The sequence below is a fragment of the Mobula hypostoma genome, chromosome 6 (assembly GCF_963921235.1).
Source record: "Mobula hypostoma chromosome 6, sMobHyp1.1, whole genome shotgun sequence".
NCBI lineage: Eukaryota > Metazoa > Chordata > Chondrichthyes > Myliobatiformes > Myliobatidae > Mobula > Mobula hypostoma.
Genome location: NC_086102.1, coordinates 192158356 through 192180938, shown reverse-complemented (window position 1 = coordinate 192180938; position 22583 = coordinate 192158356). Strand labels below are relative to the sequence as shown.

The 22583-nt window shown below is 43.0% G+C and overlaps 1 protein-coding gene across 1 annotated transcript in view; it reads right to left on the bottom strand.

Moving 5' to 3' along the window:
• Nucleotides 1–17905: 17905 nt before the first annotated feature.
• acmsd (aminocarboxymuconate semialdehyde decarboxylase) overlaps nt 17906–22583 on the bottom strand; it is an 86332-nt gene continuing 81654 nt past the window's right edge. The window contains exon 10 of the mRNA XM_063052499.1: nt 17906–20073. Coding sequence (XP_062908569.1) covers nt 20011–20073 — 63 coding nt within the window. The 3' untranslated portion in view covers nt 17906–20010. The remainder of the gene's footprint in view (nt 20074–22583) is intronic.

The following is a 22583-nucleotide window of genomic DNA, read 5'->3' as shown; positions in this document are numbered from 1 at the left end:
TGGGATCCAGCACCAACCTGATTTTCCCCAGTGCACCTTCAGATTGAAATCCCCATGACTATAATAACATACCCTTATTACATGCCTTTTCTATTTCCCATTGAAAGTAGTGCACAGGGCTCATATGTCCAAAGATAAACTATCTGGTTATTATTCTTATATTAATCCAGTATGTGATAGATGTCATTCTGAGATAGCTTCTTTAACCCACATGTTTTGGTCATGTCCTTTGCTGGAAAAATATTGGAAAGATATTTTTGATATTATTTCAACGGTCTTGAATATAGACTTACAATCTCATCCAATTACTGCTATCTTTGGATTACCAATGATAGTTTCAAATTATTTAACCCCTTCATCACGTAGGATGATTGCATTTCTTTCTTTAATGGCTAGAAGATCCATTCTGTTGAATTGGAAAGAGATTAACCCTCCTACTGTATTTCATTGGTTTTCACAAACTATAGTGTGTTTAAATTTGGAAAAAATTAGAAGTGCGGTTTATGACCCTTCCATTAAATTTGAAAAAGATTTGGAGGTCATTCATTCAGCATTTTTATTTGATGTAATTTGATTATTTCCAAACTTGTTTTATCTCTCTGTACTGCTGGTTGAGAGGAATGGAGTCGTCGACACTAAGGTTTTCTTCTCTCCCATTTTTAAGTTGTTAGTACTGCCCAAGTCTTTTAGTTTAGTTGATTAATTCTGTTTAGTTTTTTTTGGGGGGATGGGGTTTGTTTTTTTTTCCAGTTTTTTTTTGCTTTGTATTACTCATTGTTAGTTTTACACAATTGGGAGCTTTGTTAATTTACACTATTTGGTCTTACAATTACTTATTTTAAGTGTAACAATATATCTCCTACTATCTGTATTATTGCTATGTTTTGTTTCTATGTTATGAAATTAATAAAAAGATTGAAAAAGAAAAATTTCTTTTCCACTTCCTGACTACTGTTCAGGGGGCTGTATATAACTCCTCTCAGAGTCTTTTCCCCCTTGCAGTTTCTTAACTCTACCCACAAGGATTCTACATCTTCAAATCCCGTGTCACCTCTTTCCAAGTATTTGATTTAATTTTTTACCAATACAGCCATCCCCACCACCTCTGCCTGTCCTTTCAATACAAGGACAAATGTGTCTTCAGCTGCCTCATCATAGATCTTCCCTGCATTGTAATGTATGAAGCAGGGGTATTTGATGTTAATCTTCGTTTACAAACTCCTTTGGAAATGAAGCAGGCTGCTCAAACCTGTCCCGGAAAACATTCATCGTTAAGTTTATAAGAGTCAAGGAACATTTCTGCTATACAGGTAAGCACAAAGTAATCTGCAGATGCTGGGGCAAATCAACACTCACAACACGCTGGAGGAACTCAGCAGGTCAGGCAGCATCCGTGGAAAAGATCGGTCGACGTTTCGGGCCAGAACCCTTCGTCAGGACTGAAGAGGGAGGGGGCAGAGGCCCTATAAAGAAAGTTGGGGGAGGCTGGGAAGGAGAAGGCTGGTAGGTTCCAGGTGAAAAACCAGTAAGGGGAAAGATAAAGGGGTGGGGGAGGGGAAGCAGGAAAGGTGAAGAAGGAATAGGGGAAAACACAATGGGTAGTAGGAGGCGGAACTATGAGGGAGGTGATAGGCAGCTGGGGAAGGGGACAGAGTGACATAGGGATAGGGGAAGGGAGGGGGAGGGAATTACCAGAAGTTGGAGAATTCTATGTTCATACCAAGGGGCTGGAGACTACCTAGATGGTATATGAGGTGTTGCTCCTCCAACCTGAGTTTAGCCTCATCATGGCAGTAGAGGAGGCCATGTATGGACATATCTGAATGGGAATGTGAAGCAGAGTTGAAGTGGGTGGCTACTGGGAGATCCTGTCTGTTGTGGCGGATGGAGCGGAGGTGCTCGTTGAAACGGTCCCCCAATCTGCGTCGGGTTTCACCGATGTAGAGGAGGCCGCACCGGATGCAATAGATGACCCCAACAGACTCACAAGTGAAGTGTTGCCTCACCCGGAAGGACTGTTTGGGGCCCTGAATGGTGGCAAGAGAGGAGGTGTAGGGACAGGTGTAGCACTTGCGCTTACAGGGATAAGTGCCAGGTGGGAGATCCGTGGGGAGGGACGCGTGGACCAGGGAGTCGCGGAGGGACCGATCCCTGCGGAAGGTGGAGAGGGAAAGATGTGCTTAGTGGTGGGGTCCTGTTGAAGGTGGCGGGAGTTGCGGAGGATAATGTGCTGGATCCAGAGGCTGGTGGGGTGGTAGGTGAGGACAAGGGGAACTGTCCCTGTTGTGGTGGCGGGAGGATGGGGTGAGGGCTGAAGTGCGGGAAATGGAGGGGGTGCAGGTGAGGGCATCATTGATGACAGCAGAAGGAAAACCATGATCCTTAAAGAAAGAGGACACTTGAGATGTCCTGGAATGGAAAACCTCATCCTAGGAGCAGATGCAGCAGAGACAGAGGAACTGCGAATAGGGAATGACATTTTTGCATGTGGCAGGGTGGGAAGAAGTATAGTTGAGGTAATTATGAGAGTCAGTGGGCTTGTAGAAGATGTCAATGGACAGTCTGTCTCCAGAGATGGAGACCGAGAGATCGAGAAAGGGGAGAGAAGTGTCAGAGATAGACCAAGTGAATTTGAGGGCTGGGTGGAAGTTAGAAATAAAGTCGATGAAATTGATGAGCTCAGCATGGGTGCAGGAAGCAGCACCAATGTAGTCGTCAATGTATCGAAGGAAAAGTTGGGAAGCAGTACCAGAATAGGTCTGGGGCACAGACTGTTCCACATAACCAAAGAGGCAGGTATAGCTACACCCTTAGTCTGAAGGGTGCTATATAGGTGTCAGGCAACTGTAATTTTCATTAAAATAGATTTATCACCTTTCCATGACATTTATGTGCATTAACATTACCAAATCCACCATTGTTAATCTGTTCAGTTGCTACAACAGCATATTGAAATTGAGGAATTCTATGGTGAGTGACTCAAATTCTAGTGAAGTCCACAAGGAAACCTTCCTGCAGTCATTGACGAAGGGTCCCAGCCTGAAACGTTGACTGTACCTCTTCCTAGAGATGCTGCCTGGCCTGCTGCGTTCACCAGCAACTTTGATGTGCGTTGCAGTCATTGATAGTGCTTTCTGGTCTAATGGTGGCTGTAGATGAATTGCTACCCTTGTTTCCTTCATTTTGCTTTCTCACTTAATTTTTGTTTTCTACTTAAATCACCTTAGACAGACGCAGAATTCACAAGTCGTCATCACTCACTCTCAGCTGGGCCTGCTACCACACATCTCCTGCCTTACACCACATCACAGACATTCTCTCTATTCATATTTGATTTCTTAAATCTAATAAGAGATGATTAACCATTTCTCTCTGCATGGGTGTTGGCCGATGTGTTAACAATCTCTGCTTTCAGCTAGAGAGATGGTGCAATGTTCTTGACCTCTGAGTGACCTACAGTCAGGAAACACCAGAGCGTCGAGTATAATCCATTCTATTTGTTTCTCAGTCTGTCTGCCGTTCCCAAAACTCCTTCCTTTCATCCTGAGTATACTCTGTTCTGCAGCAATATCTACAGAATGTCCACAGTCAGCAATTTTGGGACCTTTATCATCTTGATGCACAGGTCCAATAGGAATTCTATCTATACCAAATCTTTTGTAACTTGAGAATAGATAACCATTCTTTCATGATCAATGGGGCAACAGCTTGAGGCTCTAATATAATAATATTGTGGTAATACTTTCATTACAAGGACCACAGCATTTCAGGGCAACAGCCAACAATCCTCTTCTCCAAGGCAATTAGAGTGGTCATTTACTGCTGGCCTTAAATGAATTATAAAAAAAGATTAAATGTAATTATTTTGTAATTATTAAATTTGTTATTTCTTCAGCAGTTTGAACGGGGCACGACTGCACAAGCGTGTGGAGGTCAGCCAGTGAGAAAAGCGGGAAGAGTTTAAAAGTGAGCAAAGTTTAAAAAGTGACGATTATTTCTTCAGCGGTTTGAACAGGGCACAACTGCGCAAGAGCGTGGAGGTCAGCCAGTGAGAACAGAGGGAAGAGTTTAAAAAGAAGACAGATTTACAGAGCGGGTGACAGAGTAGGAAGGCTTTGGCTCAATGGGGCTTTGGCAATAAGGGGTCGAGGCCAGGTAGGTTATCTGTTTAAAATAAAGACAAAGTATGTGTGTGAGGCTGGTTTTCTGTGCTCGGTGTCAGATGCAGGAGGTCCTGGAGACTCCCGGCCAACCACATCTGCACTAGATACATTGAGCGGCAACTACTTAGAGACTGTGTTGGGGAACTAGAGCTGCACTCGATGACCGTTGTCTGGTCAGGGAGAGTGAGGAGGTGATAGAGAGGAACTATAGGCAGGTAGTCACCCCAGGACCCGAGGAGAGAGAGAAGTGGGTAATAGTCAGGAGAGGGAAGGGCAAGAGACAGGTGCGAGAGAGTGCCCCAGTGGCTGTCCCACTAAACAATAAGTACTCCTGTTTGAGTACTGTTGCAGGGGGAGGGGGTTGAGTTCAGCCTACCTGGGGGAAGCAACTGTGGCTCAGAAGGGTGGGGAAAGCAGTGATAGGGGACTCTATAGTTAGGGGGTCAGACAGGCAATTCTGTGGATGCAGGAAAGAAACACAGATGGTAGTTTACCTCCCAGGTGCCAGGGTCTGAAGGGTTTCTGATCACGTCCACGATATCTTGAAGCAGGAAGGAGAACAGCCAGAGGTTGTGGTACATATTGGTACCAATGACATAGGTAGAAAAAGGGAGGATGTCCTGAAAACAGACTACAGGGAGTTAGGAAGGAAGTTGAGAAGCAGGACCTCAAAGGTAGTAATCTCAGGATTACTGCCTGTGCCACGTGACAGTGAGTATAGGAGGAGAATGAGGTAGAGGATAAATGTGTGGCTGAGGGATTGGAGCAGGGGGCAAGGATTCAGATTTCTGGATCATTGGGACCTCTTCTGAGGCAGGTGTGACCTGTACAAAAAGGACAGGTTGCACTTGAATCTGAGGGGGACCAATATCCTGGCAGGGATGTTTGCTAAGGCTACTGGGGAGAGCTTATGGGGGGCTGGGAACCAAACTGAAATGACGGAGGAAAGGGAGGTTGGCTCACAAATAGAGAAAGCTTGGAGACAGTGTGAGAGGGAGGATAGGCAGGTGATAGAGAAGGGATGCGCTCAGACCGATGGTTTGAGATGTGTCTATTTTAATGCGAGGAGTATTATGAATAAAGCGGGTGAGCTAAGAGTGTGGATCAGTACTTGGAGCTATGATGTTGTGGCCATTACAGAGACTTGGATAGTGCAGGGGCAGGAAGGGCTACTTCAAGTGCCAGGATGTTTTAGAAAGGATAGGGAGGGAGGCAAAAAGGAGAGAAGATGGCAACGTGACGCAGCGTGCAGCGGCCACTCCAGTGGTGATGTCTGTTATCTGTCAAGTAGGGTGCCATGCACAATCCTGATTTGATGGAGACAGACATGAAAGCACGGAGGAACATCTGGTGAAACTTCTGAAATACCTGTTTCGCTGCCGCTGCTACTGTGTGGTCCAGAATCTCTGGAGGGAAAGGCCCTGAGTCCTCGGCTTTGCTGGTTGCTCAGCGGCCAGGGCAGGGTCGAAGCACTCAGGAGAAATGGTGCTCGGTGTTGGAGTGCTGGTTGAAGGCTCAAACTTTTCGGACGGACTCAGTCGGCTGAGGTTGGATGCTTCATCGGCAAGTTTGCGGTGCTGGAGGTTCATGGCAGGGAGAGTTTCTCCCTTCTACCGTCTGCATGAGATGATGGGTTATCGGGACTTTGAGACTTTTTTTTACCGTGCCCGTGGTCTGCTCTTTATCAAATTACAGTATTGCTTTGTACTGTTGTAACTATATGTTATAATTATGTGGTTTTGTCAGTTTTAGTCTTGGTCTGTCTTGTGTTTCTGTGATATCATACCAGAGGAACATTGTATCATTTCTTAATGCATGCATTTCTAAATGACAATAAATGAGGACTGAGTGTCCTCATAATCTAATCTAAAAAAAGAGTTGGGTGCATGGCACTGTTGATCAGAGATGGTGTTATGGCTGCAGAAAAGGAGGAAGTCATGGAGGGGTTGTCTACAGAGTCTCTGTGGGTGGAAGTTAGGAATAGGAAGGAGTCAATAACTCTACTGCATGTTTTTTTTATAGACCACCCAATAGTAACAGGGACATAGAGGAGCAGATAGGGAGCCAGATTCTGGAAAGGAGTAATAATAACAGGGCTGTTGTGGTGGGAGATTTTAATTTCCCAAATATCGATTGGCATCTCCCTAGAGTGAGGGGTTTAGATGGGGTAGAGTTGTTAGGTGTGTTCAGGAAGGTTTCTTGACACAATATGTAGATAAGCCAACAAGAGGAGAGGCTGTACTTGATCTGGTATTGGGAAGTGAACCTGGTCAGGTGTCAGGTCTCAGTGGGAGAGCATTTTGGAGATAGTGATCACAATTCTATCTCCTTTACAATAGCATTGGAGAAGGATAGGAACAGACAAGTTAGGGAAACATTTAATTGGAGTAAGGGGAAATATGAGGCTATCAGCCAGGAACTTGGAAGTAAAAATTGGAAACAGATGTTCTCAGGGAAATGTACAGAAGAAATGTGGCATATGTTCAGGGGATATTTGTGTGGGGGTCTGAGTAGGTATGTTCCAATGAGACAAGGATGGTAGGGTACAGGAACTGTTGTGTACAAAGACTGTTGTAAATCTAGACACGAAGAACAGAAGAGTTTATGAAAGGTTCAAAAAACTGGGTAATGATAGGAATCAAGAAGATTATAAGGCTAGCAGGAAGGAGTTTAAGAATAAAATTAGGAGAGCCAGAAGGGGCCATGAGAAGGCCTTGGCAGACAGGATTAAGGAAAACCCCAAGGCATTCTACAAGTATGTGAGGACCAAGAGGATAAGACGTGAGAGAATAGGACCAAGCAAGTGTGACAGTGGAAAAGTATGTATGGAACCAGAGGAAATAGCAGAGGTACTTAATGAATACTTTGCTTCAGTATTCACTACAGAAAAGGATCTTGGCAATTATAGGGATGACATGCAGTGGACTGAAAAGATTGAGCATGTAGATATTAAGGAAGAGGATGTGGTGGAGCTTTTGGAAAGCACCAAGTTGGATAAGTCACCGGGACCGGATGGGATGTACCCCAGGCTACTGTGGGAGGAGAGGGAGGAGATTGCTGAGCCTCTGGCAATGATCTTTGCATCATCAATGAGGACAGGAGAGGTTCTGGAGGACTGGAGGGTTGTAGATGTAGTTCTCTTATTCAAGAAAGGGAGTAGGGATAGTCCAAAAAATTATAGGCAAGTGAGTCTTACTTCAGTAGTTGGTAAGTTGATGGAGAAGATCCTGAGAGGCAGGATTTATGAACATTTGGAGAGGCATAATATGATTAGGAATAGTCAGCATGGCTTTGTCAAAGGCAGGTCGTGCATTACGAGTCTGATTGAACTTTGAGGATGTGGCTGAACACATTGATGAAGGTAGAGCCATAGATTTAGTGTATATGGATATTAGCAAGGCACTTGATAAGGTACCCCATGCAAAGCTGATTGAGAAAGTAAGGAGGCTTGGGAACCAAGGGGACATTGCTTTGTGGATCCAGAACTGGCTTGCCCACAGTTGTAGAGGGGTCATATTCTGCATGGAGGCTGGTGACCAGTGGTGTGCCTCAGGGATCTGTTCTGGGACCCCTATCCTTTGTGATTTTTATAAATGACTTGAATGAGGAATTGTAGGGATGGGTTAGTAAATTTGCTAATGACACAGAGGTTGGGGGTGTTGTGGACAGTGTCGAGGGCTGTCAGAGGTTACAACGGGACATTGATAGGATGCAAAACTGGGCTGAGAAGTGGCAGATGGAGTTCAATCCAGATAAGTGTGAGGTGTTCATTTTGGTAGGTCAAATATGATGGCAGAATATAGCATTAATGGTAAGACTCTTGGCAGTGTGGAGGATCAGAGGGATCTTGGGGTCCGTGTCCATAGGACACTCAATGATGCTGCGCAGGTTGACTGTGTGGTTAAGAAGGCATATGGTGCATTGGCCTTCATCAATCGTGGGATGGAGTTCAAGAGCTGAGAGGTAATGTTGCAGCTATATTGGAACCTGGTCAGACCCCAGCTGGAGTACTGTGCTCAGTTCTGGTCACCTCACTGCAGGAAGGATGTGGAAACCATAGAAAGGGTGCAGAAGAGATTTACAAGGGTGTTGCCTGGATTGGGGAGCATGCCTTATGAGAATAGATTGAGTGAACTCAGCCTTTTCTCCTTGGAGTGATGGAGGATGAGAAATGACCTGATAGAGGTGTACAAGATAATGAGAGGCATTGATCATGTGGACAGTCAGAAGCTTTTTCCGAGGGCTGAAATGGCTAGCACAAGAGGGTACAGTTTTAAGGTGCTTGGAAGTAGGTACAGAGGAGATGTCAGGGGTAAGTTGTTTTTTTTAAAAAAAAAACACAGAGTGGCGAGTGCATGGATTGGGCTTCTGGTGGTGAATAAGGCGGAAATGTTAGGGTCTTTTAAGAGACTCCTGGATGGCTACATGGAGCTTAGAAAAATAAAGGGCTATGGGTAAAGCCTAGGTAGTTCTAAGGTAGGGACATGTTCGGCACAGCTTTGTGGGCTGAAGGACCTGTATTGTGATGTAGGTTTTCTATCTTTCTATAGAAGAATTTAGAACAGAGAATAAGAGCAATATCTTTACAGATTTGTAGCCTGTGAAGTTATTGGCAAAGGCAGTAAATAAGTCAACATTGAATATGTCAAACCTTGTATTTTCCTGTGCTCTGATAATATTACAAGTGTACTATAATTTTTAAATATTCCCAGGCCACCTAGGCACATCACTTTCAAATTAATATTTTTACTTCCAAGATATGACTGATAAAATGTAAAACTGAACATGGTGTGGAGGAGTTAAAGATGGGTGTAGTAATGACTTCGCTTGGAGTTGGGCTCAGGAGCATTGGGGAAAGCGGCCAGTGTGAGAAGAGACCACCAATGATAATGTGCGGGGCTGATCACAGGATTGGTGGTGGAGGTACAGTAAAATGTGCAGTTGGAAAGCTGGACCTGCATGAGGTAGTCAGTCCAATAATAAATGCAAGAGTTTCTGCAGATGCTGTAATTCTTCAGTATCGCACAAAAGACTGGAGGAACTCAGCAAGTCAGGCAGCATCTATGGAAATGAATAAATTGTCAACATTTTGAGTCGTGACCCTTCATTTTTGCTGAGTTCATCCAAAATTTTGTGTGTTAGTCAATCTGAGTTTGGTTGGTTGCCTTTAATGAAGTATTAAAAACTGCCCCAGCTCTCCAGTAATGGCCTGGAGACCTGTATACATAAAAATGTGCAAGATGTGCACTGTGTATGTGGCAATGACCTAGATTAAGTTTATGGAACTGTGTGCATACAGTGTTCTAGTCATGCTTAGTAAACAGGTTTTAGATAAAATTCAGTTGAGTAGTATGTTCAATCGTTAATTTCTATCATAAACTTCTAGTCAATATGGTTTATAAGTATGTAGAAAAATAGAATTAATTGGGACATTTATCTTGAATCCAGCTTTAATGAGTACAAAACTGAACTGCCACAGCCAAATCACAACCACTACTCTTCATCCTTATTCCTTATCAGATTCCCATCATTGTCTCAAATTAGCATCTCATCTCCACTCTTCCCTTCCTCACCTGATTTCATTTGCCAATCACCTCTTCCTCCACTGAATCTACCTATTGATTACCTGCTCTTGCCACCCACTGCCCTCCGGTTATCTTTCCTCTACACTTCAAGTTCGGTTGAAGTATTTCGACTTGAAACATTGACTGCCCATTTCTCCCCACAGATGTTGCCAGACTTGTAGAGTTCCTCTGGCAGCTCATTTTTAGCTACAATTGATGAATTCTATACAACTTTTAAAAAATTATATTGGAGAGGATTCTTAGAAACAGGATTTACAAGCATTTGGAGAAGCATAATCAGCTTTGTGAGGGGCAGATTGTGTCTCATGAGCCTGACAGAATTCTTTGACTAAGTGACAAAACAGTTAGGGCAGAAGATAGAACATAGATCAGTATAGCACAGGAGCAGGCCATTCAGCCCACAATGTGGGGCACAGAGACTTTGGTAAGGCATCTGACAAAGTTCCACACAGTCGGCTCATTCTCAATGTCAGGAGGCTTGGAACCTAGGGACACTTGGATGTGTGGATTCAGAATTGCCTTTGCTACAGAAGACAGAGCATGGTAGTAGATGGAGTGTGTTCTTTCTTTCAGGTCAGTAACCACTGGTGACCTACATACAACTGTCTGGGGCCCCTGCTCTTTGAGATGTTTTAAATGAAGTGAAAGGGTGGGTTAGTAAGTTTGCAGACAACATGAAGGTTGTTAGCATTGTGGATAGTGTAGAAAGTTTTTGTAGGTTCAAAGTTCAAAGCAGATTTATTATCAAAGTACATATATGTCACCATATACAACCCCAAGATTCATTTTCTTGCAGGCATACTCAATAAATTGATAATAGAATATTAGCTGAAACTGAATCAATGAAAGACCACACCAACCAGTGTGCAAAAGACAACAACCTGTGCAAGTAAATACATAAACTACAACACGATATTGACTGGTTGCAGAGCTGGGCTAAGAAGTGGCTGATGGAATTTAATCTGGAAAAGTGTGAAATGATTCACTTCGGAAGGTCGAATTTGAAGGCAGAATACAGGGTTTATGATAGTATTCGTAGCAGTGTGGTAGTACAGAGGTATCTTTTGGTCCATGTCCATAGATCCCTTGAAGTTGCTCCGCAAGTTAGGAAGGTGCGTTTTATCATTTGTCAGAATATTGAGTTCAAGAGCCGCAAGGTCATGATGCTCTGCAAAGTCCTGGTTAGACCACACTTGTATGATTCAGGTCTGGGCACCTCATTATAGGGAGATTCAGGACGCTTTAAAGAGGGTGCAGAGGAGATTTACCAGATTGCTGCCTCAATTATAGAGCATTTCTTATGAAGATAGGTTGTGAGAGCTAGTGCTATTCAGAGTGAAGGAGGATGAGAGGTGACTTGAATGAAGTGTACAAGATGATGGGAGGCATAGATAGAGATTTTTCCCAGGGCTAAAACAGATAATATGAAGGGCATAATTTTAAAGTAATTATAAGGGGAAATTTCAAAGGCAGGTGTTTTCACACAGATAGTGGTAGGTATGTGGAACATGCTCCTGGGGTGGTGTTGTAGGCAGATACATTTGGGACATTTAAGGAACTCTTGGACAGACACATGGATGATAGAAAAATGGAGGGCTAGGGGGGAGGGAAGGTTTAGATTGATCTTAGAGTAGGTTAAAAAGTTAGAGTACCTTTGTGGGCTGATGGGTCTGTATTGTGCTGTAATGTTCTATGTTCCTGGGCCAGGAACAGGCCCTTCAGTTCACAATACCTGTACCAAACACAATGCTGAATTAAACTAATTCCCTTTATGTGATCCCTATCCCTTCATTCACTGCATTCTCTTGTGCAATCTCTGAAACTTCAGTATCTGTTTACATCACTCACCTCAGCAGCCCATTCTAGTTACCTTACACTGTGTATAATAACTCTCCTTTAAACTTTCTCCCTCTCACCTTAACTGCATGTTTTCTTGACTTGACAAGAAAAAGATATTGACTATCTACCCTAACTATGTGTCAGGGTTCTGTCAGGTTTCAGTTGGACTCAAGTGCAGACCAATGAATACTTTTCACCAGGATTTATTAGGGAGTACAAAGGCAACAGTCTTTCAAAAACAGAAGGCAGGCACAAATCCAAAATGGCAGGCAGAGGTCTTACCAGGAAAGGCAGTCAGGCAAGGGCAGACAATCCAGAGCATATAGGCAAAAATCAGGTCCAAGAACAGGCAAAATCCAAAACACAATCAAGCAAAATCAGTTGGCAGAAGTTGCAATAACAGACTAAAACAACACAGGTCAGAACTGGGACAAACTGGCTGAGAATCTGTCTATCTTGTTTTACGACAGTTGGCATCCAGCTTAATGGTGCATTACTGCCACCCTCTGCTCCAGAATGTGCACTAGACATACATTCTAAATCCTTTCACCCAATCATATACACACACACACACCCCTACACTTCACCCTCCCATCTTTGACCATCCTAGTATCCTATTCCTGTTTATTCGTCATATTCTATAAAAAACCCCTGTACCTCTTAAAAACGCTAAAAATACCCGGACTTGTGCTCTCTCACCCATGCCCAGCAACCCTTTTAATGTGAATTCCTGCATCCCCAACTCCCTTAATTTATTTCTCATCATCTCTCTCTGTATCCCATATTTCCTGCAACTCAGAACTACATGTTCTACTGACTCCTCTTCCTGACATTCCTCACACAATCCTGTCTGGCGTTTCCCTATTATTTTCAATGTTTTGTTTAATGCACAGTGCCCCAGCCTTAACCTAGTCCACACAATTTCGTCTCTTCTGTTTCCATTACCTACCCTAGTAACTGCAACACTCTTTTGTATTTGATATAAATGCCTCCCTTTCCCCTCCCTGTCCCATCTTTCTTGCCACATTCAGTTGACTTTTTCCCAGATTACACACTTAACCTCTGCTTTACTGATACTAATGTGCATTTCCACATTTTCTTTCTTTAACACCCTCTTTGCCAACTCATCCACCCTCTCATTCCCCTTCACCCCTACATATGCTGGAACCCATAGAAATTTTACCTGACCTCCCTGATTTGCAATTCTTGTAACTAACTGAAGGACTTCATAAAGTACATCTTGCCGACTGTTTGTGTGAAAAGACCTTAAACTTGCTAGAACTGAGGATGAATCTGAACATATCAATGCTTTGGCTTGTCTGGCTTTCTGCACCCATTGCAACGCAACCAACACTGCCAGCATCTCCACTGTAAACACCCCTAACTTATTTGATGTTCTTCTGCTGATTCCAATTTCTTTTGCTGGTATTACCACCCCAAACCCTGTCACTCCTGTTTCAGGTTCCTTCACACCATCCGTATAAATGGGAGTATAATCACTATACTTTTCCATCACATGACAGTTAAATGCATTTACCAAATCTGTTTTATATCTTTCTTTCCTTTTTACCTCTAACAAATGCCAATCTATGTCAGGCCATACAAGCTTCCATGGAGCTACAACCGGATAAACTACTGAAGGACTTATCCTCAGATCAAATACTCCACATTCTTTCGCGATATTATTCCCTACCTGACTAAAGGTATCCCTCTAAAACCTCCCATTTTCCCAGCACTCCTGCAACACTCCTTTAGCAGGGTGAGAATCATTGTGCCCCTGCAAGTTAGCCCAGTAGTTTGCCATCAGTTGCATCCTTCTTAGTTCCAAAGGCATTATTCCCATTTCTACCTGTAGGGCTGACACTGGTGACGTTTTAAAAGCCCCACTGCACACTCTCAAGGCCTGAGCCTGAATCACATCCAGTTTCCTTATAAGAGACCTAGCTGCTGATCCATATACTATATTTCCATAATCCAATACAGATCTTACTAAAGCCACATACATTCTCTTCAAAGCTGAACAACTTGCTCCCCATTCCCTACCAGTCAAACATCTCATCACATTTATTACTTTTTTACATTTCTCCTCAACTTTCCTGATATGGTCTGCCCATGTTAATCGTGAATCAAATATAACTCCTAGAAATTTAAATGATGCAACCCTTTCTAATTCAACCCCATACATCCTCAACTTCTTCCCTACCTCAACCCTTTTCCTGGTAAAAATACAGTTTGAGTTTTGTCTACTGAAAATCTACATCCCCAATCATAACCCCACTCCACCACTTCATCAATTGCTTCTTGTAGTTTCCTGATTATATGGTCCATGTTCCTGCCTCTTTTCCACAAGGCCCCATCATCCGCAAACAGTGACCTACCTATATCCACTGGTACCTTTGTGAAGACATCATTGATCATAATCATGAAAAGTAATGGGCTAATCACACTACCTTGAGGTGTGCCATTTTCCACTATGTACTGTTTTGATAATTCTGATCCAATCCGAACTTGAATTTTTCTACCAAACAAAAAATCTTTAATCCAATTAAAAACTCTCCCACCAACCCCCATCTTGTGCAGTTTAATTAATAATCCTTTCTTCCACATCATATCATAGGCCTTTTCAATGTCAGAGAACACTGCCACTACTGACTCTCTATTTGCCTGGGCCTTCCTTATTTCAGTCTCTAACATAATCAATGAGTCCATGGAATTTCTTCCCTTTCTAAAACCACTGATAACTTGCCAGCATTCCCCTTTTCTCAAGCTCGTATGATAACCTTTCCGTTATCATCCTTTCCATTATCTTACATATACTTGATGTTAATGCAATTGGTCTGTAGCTTGTGGGTTTTGACAGATCCTTGCCAGGCTTCCTTATTGGAAATACTACTGCTTCTTTCCATGCACTTGGTAATCTTCCCTCCTCCCACACTGTTATAAAAATGCAGCAACTTCAAGAGCGCTCCTTCTCCTAGATTTTTTAGCATCACAGAGCACATCAGATCTTTCCCTGGGGAGGTTGATCTCGATCTCTTTATTGCTCTCACCATTTCTGCTAATGTAAATGGATCATCAATTATATCATCTGTTCCTTCCCTCCCGCTCAACACACCTGGGTGTTGGTTCATTATTCCTTCCCTTCTTCAGACAAATTTTCTGAACTGTGTATCAGTACAAATGACTTGGCCATGACCTCAGCCTTATCTCTACTGGAGACTGCAGTTTCCTCCTCAGATATCATTACTGGATATTCCCATTCCCTTCTATCTCCTCCCATCCTCTTAATCATTCCCCATCTCTCTCCCACAGGTGTTGTTCTTCCTACCTTGTCGCAAAAACTCCTCCAACTTGTCCTTTTAGCTTGACGTATAGTTCTTCTCACCACTGCCTGTGCTTTCTTATATTGAACCAAATGCTGCATATTATGGGTTCTTTTAACTAGCCTGAATGCTCTATTTCTGTTTTTTACAGCCCGACAACATTCCTCTGTCCACCATGGTACCAGTTTTCTATTCATCCTATTTTCACTCCTAGGTATAGATCCTTCTGCTGCCATGATAATTGCTGAAGTCACCTGACTGTTTAATTCATCTACATTTCCAGAAATATCAATCTTTGTCAACCCTTCTTCACTCAACTCCTGGAACTTACCCCAATCAGCTTCTTCAAACACCCACTTTGGGGTTCCGCCACCTGGTCTTACTTCAACTCTTTCACCCACTGAACACAAAACTGGGTAGTGATCACTACCTACTGTTGAAGCAGTCCAAACTCCCCAGTTACTAATGCCAGTCAAGGTATTAGACACTAACATAATATCTAACACTGACTCAGTTCCTGTTGTTATATCTATCCTTGTGCCGCTACCATCATTCATACACACCAAATCCCTTTCTTCCATCAAATCTTCAATTACCTTCCCATTTGGATCTGTAATCTGATCCCCCCATATTGTGCTACGAGCATTGAAATCTGTACACCACACTGTCTGTTTTGTCCTTGTATCTTTAATAGGCTGTCCAAATCCAACCTTTTACATGGATTGTAGTAGTTAATTATAACCACTCCCTCCCCTCTCTCCCACACTTCCACCACTATGTATTCCTGATCATCTCCTTTTTCCAGCACCCTGTATGGTATACCTTGCTTGATTAACATAGCACAACCCCCTCCTCCCCCTAGATTTCTATCTTTCCTTATCATTGCATACCCATATACCACAAAGTCTAAAGTTGGTTTCAACCAAGTTTCCTGAATACACACTACATCCAGTTTTACAACCATTTCTTTAATAAAGTGCTTGAATTCCTGGCTATTGGCCAGAAAGCTCCTTGCATTCCATTGTAAAAGAATCACCATAATTAGTATTAACCAACACATGACACTTCCTGGCTTGACTGATTACTGAGGTTCTCCCTCACTTCCTCCCATGTCAGTCCTACTAACCCTAAATGGTTTACTGTTGCTTTTACCACCAGCTGAATTCTGTCACTTTTTGACTTCACCTCAGCAGTATTATTAATCACTCCTGCAATGAATGTTACTAGAGCCTTTTTGTCTACATAAATCCTGTCATTTGTTCTTTGTTGCATCTCTCATATCCCTATTGCTCCCTGTTCATTAGGAACATTATTCTGTTCTCTTGACATTCTTACAGCTTCTGCACAAGTGATCTTTCTTTTCACTCTTATTTCTTGAATTTTAGTCTCCCATCTCATAACCTCACACCCACTATATGCAACATTATGAGCTCCTCCACAATTGCAGCATTTTGGTTGAACTCCTGTTCCACACTTTCCATATTCATGATCACCCCCACATCTAGCACATCTCCTCTGCCTTTTACAGTTTTTAGCCACATCTCCAAACCTTTGACAATTATAGCACCTCAATGGCTTTGGCACATACACCCTTACTGGGTAACTTATGAAACCCAGGAACACCTTCCTTGGCACTTTCTTCTTCAAATACAATCAATACAGATTCACTTTCCTTTTTCACTCCCTCCTTTGTTGTTTTCAGTCTTTGAATATTCATTACTTTCCCTCCTTTGATATTCCTCTTTATCTCCTCCATATTTATACTCATTGGTATCCCCGTGATCACTCCTTTACAACCACTGTTTTGTGCTCCCACCCTCCCAGTGTATTCCACCTTGCATTTTCCTATCTCTTTTAGCTTGAGTGCTTTCTCAAGTTGTTCCTCATTCACACATCTTACCAATAAGTTGCCATCATTAAGGACTTTTGCAAATACTATTTCCCCTATCTTATTTGTCAGAGTTGTTGTTAGCACAAATGGGTTAATTTTCTTCATATGTCCCTGAGCCTTCTCATTAAACCTAATTATGACAACACCTCCTCTCTGAGCTTGTTCATCTTCCTCACTTTCAGAGCTTTCTCCACTATCATTTCTTATTCTTTTATTCCCTTTGTCTTGGTTTTTATTCATCCAACCCCTCACTACCTCCTCATTCCCTTTATTTCTCCCTTCACAATAATCCACCTCTCCCCAGCTGCCTACCTCTGGTCCCAAGTCTCTATCCCTCTCTACTTTCTTTCCCTCAACCCCACCTCTTATCTTGTCCACTATTACCAGACCCACACAACCCCCTCCCAGCAATTTCCATTCCTTCCCCACTCTCTTTCCCTCAACAGGTTCCAAAACACTCACACATCAAGCAAAACACAGCCAGCTTCCAGTCAAGCCAACTCAGCCACTCCCCTCACTGAGAATGCTAGTCAAGGCAGGTTTTAAATGGACAGGGTAATGAGTGAAAATTAGAAACAGGTGGGTGCAAATGAGGAGACAAGCAGGTAATTGGAGGAAGTCTGAAAAAGGAAAGGGGCTGGGCCGGAACCCACATGGCCAGGTGAAAGAAAACAGAAATTAAAGACTGTCATGATCCAGAGCTACCAGCAGAGGCCCTTCGACCCAATGTTCAGGCCAGATCCTTAACACTATGATTCTCAGAATTTTATAAACTTCCCTGAGGTCTCCCCTCAGCCTCTGACTCTCCAAAGAAAACCATCCAAAATTTGTCCAACCTCTCCTTAAAGTTCTTGCCCTCCAATCCAAGCAGCATCCTGGTAAACCTCTTCTGCACCCTCTCCAAAGCCTCCACATGCTTCCTCTGACAGGGTAACCAGAAATGCACACAATGAAGCTGAAAATGAGATAAATATATAATGCCTTTCCCAATCTCAGGACATTCCAATTAACGAATTACATAAGTTTAAAATGTGAGTACAATTGTAAAGCAGAAAATTAATCAACTAAACTTCCTTTGGCAAATAATGCAAACATAAATGCAAGAATGACCATTCACTTTTATTTAGTAATTTTACTTGATATCACTCGATCTTCTGCTCTAATACACATTAATATTACATCACATTTACTGTACATCCATGCCAGAGGACAACTACAGACTCATTACGTTATCTGACAAATACAATGTTTACACGGGCAAATTTTCATTATGAGTGCGGGCAAAAGAAATCCCATTGAGATAAGTGTCTGCATGAAGAAGAGGGCAAGTAGCTCAAATGTTCGATTCTTGTTCTTCCTGAAGTTTTATTTCTCACATTTAACTATTGAAATTAATAATCCTTTTCACTACAGAAAAGGATCTTGGCGATTGTAGGGATAATTTACAGTGGATTGAAAAGCTTGAGCATATAGACATTAAGAAAGAGGATGTGCTGGAGCTTTTGGAAAGCATCAAGTCGGATAAGTCTCCAGGACCGGATGAGATGTACCCCAGGCTACTGTGGGAAGTGAGGGAGGAGTTGCTGAGCCTCTAGCAATGATCTTTGCATCATCAATGGGGACGGGAGAGGTTCCGGAGGATCGGAGGGTTGTAGATATTGTTCCCTTGTTCAAGAAAGGGAGTAGAGATAGCCCAGAAAATTATAGACCAGTGAGTCTAACTTCGGTAAGTTGATGGAGAAGATCCTGAGAGGATCTTACGAGCCTGATTGAATTTTTTGAGGATGTGACTAAACACATTGATGAAGGAAGAGCAGTAGATGTAATGTACATGGATTTCAGCAAGGCATTTGATAAGGTACTCCATACAAGCCTTATTGAGAAAGTAAGGAGGCATGGGGATCCAAAGGAACCTTGCTTTGTGGATCCAGAATTGGCTTGCCCACAGAAGGCAAAGAGTGGTTTTAGACAGGTCATATTCTGTATGGAGGTCGGTGACCAGTGGTGAGTCTCAGGGATAGGTTCTGGGACCCCTTCTCTTCGCGAATTTTATAAATGACTTGGATGAGGAAGTGGAGGGATGGTTAGTAAATTTGCTGCTGACACAAAGGTTGGGGGTGTTGTGGATAGTGTGGAGGGCTGTCAGAGGTTACAGCAGGACATTGATAGGATACAAAAAATGGGCTGAACAGTGGCAGATGGAGTTCAACCCAGATAAGTGTGATGTGGTTCATTTTGGTAGGTCAGATATGGTGGCAGATTATAGTATTAATGGTAAGACTCTTGGCAGTGTGAAGGATCAGAGGGATCTTGGGGTCCAAGTCTATAGGACACTCAAAGCTGCTGCGCAGGTTGACTCTGTGGTTAAGGGGGCATACAGTGCATTGGCCTTCATCAACCATGGGATTGAGTTTCAGAGCCGAGAGGTAATGTTGCAGCTATATAGGACCCTGGTCAGACCCCACTTGGAGTACTGTGCTCAGTTCTGGTCGCCTCACTACAGGAAGGATGTGGAAACTATAGAAAGGGTGCAGAGGAGATTTACAAGGATGTTGCCTGGATTGGGGAGTATGCCTTATGAGAATAGGTTGAGTGAATTTGGCCTTTTCTCTTCGGAGTGATGGAGGATGAGAGGTGATCTGATAGAGGTGTACAAGATGATGAGAGGCATTGATTGTGTGGGTAGTCAGAGGCTTTTTCCAGGGCTGAAATGGTTGCCACAAGAGGACACAGGTTTAAGGTGCTTGGAAGTAGGTACAGAGGAGATGTCAGGGGTAAGTTTTTTACACAGAGAGTGGTGAGTGCGTGGAATGGGCTGCCAGCGACAGTGGTGGGGGTGGATACGATAGGATCTTTTAAGAGACTCCTGGATCGGTGCATGGAGCTTAGAAAAATAGGGGGCTATGTGTAACCCTAGGTAATTTCTAAAGTAAATACATGTTTGGCACAGCATTGCAGGCCGAAGGGCCTGTATTGTGCTGTAGTTTGTCTATGCTTTTATGTTTCAATTAATAATAAAAAAGATTTGGAATGGTCATTTTATTTGCTGAAAACAAACCACCACTGAGACATTCTGAATAATTGCAGTAAACGGTGGAGGTAAAGATGTTGTCTCTGAGAAGATATCCATCAAGCCAGTTCCAAACCCTGTTGTGTCTCATGTAATGTCGACGTTTCTCAATTGTGAAAGAAAGTATAAGAAAATTGTATCATTCAAACTGTTTCTTTTCAAGCCCGAGAAATTCCAATGCATTTTTTGCGAGAAGTTTATCCTGTAAATGAAACAATTCTAAGATGAATATATGAAAGAATTTCAGCATTGTAAATACAGAGATGGTACACTTTTTGCTTAACAGTATACATTTTTCTTGACGCATACCTGGACTCCATTCAATCCCCTTTACGCATACCTTGGCCCTTTTCTGTTGTGTATTTAATATTTCAGTAATATTATAAATATATTGTTTGATTAAGCATTCTTTGTTGTTTACATAATGTATGGCTGGTTATCTGTATTGATGGCATACGTCATTGCGCCACATGATATGTGCATGCCTCGCTTACAATAAAAACAAAGTTAGACTTTTCCTTTCACTTAGTTGAATGTTTTTGAGTTACAAAACATAATTCATTCTACCCCCTTTCTACATATTTTGACTCCATTCTATCCCCTTTGCTTCAGCCCCTTCACACCTACATCCACGACACTTCTCATGCTCTTGATCTCCTCAAGAACTTTCAATTGCCTGGCCTTGACCTGCTCATCTTCACTATGGATGTACAGTCCCTGTACACTTCTACCCCCCATCAGGAAAACCTAGAAGCTCCCTGCTTCTTTCTCAATAAAAGAACAAACCAATTTCTCTCCACCACCACCCTCTGTCTGGCTGAACTGGCTCTCACCCTCAACAATTTCTCCTATGGCTTCATCCACTTTCTCTAAACTGAGGGGTTGCTGTGGACACCCACACTGGTGCTTGCCATGCCTACCTTTTTGTTGGCTCGGTGCAACAGTCCATGTTTCAAGCTTCCCTGGTAAAGATTCCCAACTCTTCCTGCGTGATATTGATAACTACATTGGTGCTGCTTCAATTTAATCAACTTGGCCACCAACATCCACCCTTGCCCTTAAGTTCATGGTCTATTTCTGACATCTCCCTCCCCTTTCTTGATATCTCCATCTCTGGAGACAAACTGTCTATTGATATCTTTTATAAACTTACCTATTCCCATGGCTATCTTGACCATACCTCTTTCCACCCTGTCTCCTGTAAAAATGGCATTCCCTTTTCTCAGTTCCTTTGTTTCTACTGCATCTATTCCCAAGATGAAGCTTTCCTTTCCAGGACATCAGAGATGTCCTCTTTCTTCAAAGAAAGGGGTTTTCCTTTCTCCACCATTGATGCCTCTCTCACTCACATCTCCTCTATTTCCCGGACATCCGTGCTTAACCAATGCTCCCTTGTCCTTACTCACCACCTCATAAGCCTCTACATACAACACATCACTCTCTGCAACTTCAGCCATTTTCAGCAGGATCCTATCACCAAACACATCTTTACCTAGTCCCATTCCCTGCTTTCCACAGAGATAATTTCTTCCATAATTCCCCTACTCATTTGTCTCTCCTCACTAATATCCCTCCTGGTATGTTCCTCTTCAAGTGAAAGAAATCTGCACCTCTATTCAGGGCCTCAAGGTCAGGTAGCACTTCACCTGCAAATCTGTTGAGGGCTCCACAGGGGACTGTCTTGTCTCCCTTTCTCTTCACCATTTACACCTCAGACTTCAACTACTGCACAGAGTCTTGTCATCTTCAGAAGTTTTCTGATGACTCTGTCATAGTTGGATGCATCAGCAAGGGAGATGAGGCTGAGTACAGGGCTATGGTAGGAAACTTTGTCACATGGTGTGAGCAGAATTATCTGCAGCTTAATGTGAAAAAGACTAAGGAGCTGGTGGTAGACCTGAGGAGAGCTAAGGTACGTGTGACCCCTCTTTCCATCCGGGGGGTCAGTGTGGACATGGTGGAGGATTACAAATACCTGGGGATATGAATTGACAATAAACTGGACTGGTCAAAGAACACTGAGGCTGTCCCGGTGAGTAAGATAAAGAATGGTAGGGTGAAGGAAGCATGGGTGACAAGTGAGGTGGAAAATCTAGTCAGGAGGAAGAAGGCAGCATACATGAGGTTTAGGAAGCAAGGATCAGATGGGTCTATTGAGGAATATAGGGAAGCAAGAAAGGAGCTTAAGAAGGGGCTGAGAAGAGCAAGAAGGGGGCATGAGAAGGCCTTGGTGAGTAGGGTAAAGGAAAACCCCAAGGCGTTCTTCAATTATGTGAAGAAAAAAAGGATGACAGGAGTGAAGGTAGGACCGATTAGAGATAAAGGTGGGAAGATGTGCCTGGGGGCTGTGGAAGTGAGCGAGGTCCTCTGAATACCTCTCTTCGGTATTCACCAATGAGAGGGAACTTGATGATGGTGAGGACAACATGAGTGAGGTTGATGTTCTGGAGCATGTTGATATTAAGGGAGAGGAGGTGTTGGAGTTGTTAAAATACATGAGGACAGATAAGTCCCCGGGGCCTGACGGAATATTCCCCAGGCTGCTCCACGAGGCGAGGGAAGAGATTGCTGAGCCTCTGGCTAGGATCTTTATGTCCTTGTTGTCCACGGGAATGGTACCGGAGGATTGGAGGGAGGCTAATGTTGTTCCCTTGTTCAAAAAAGGTAGTAGGGATAGTCCGGGTAATTATTTACCAGTGAGCCTTACGTCTG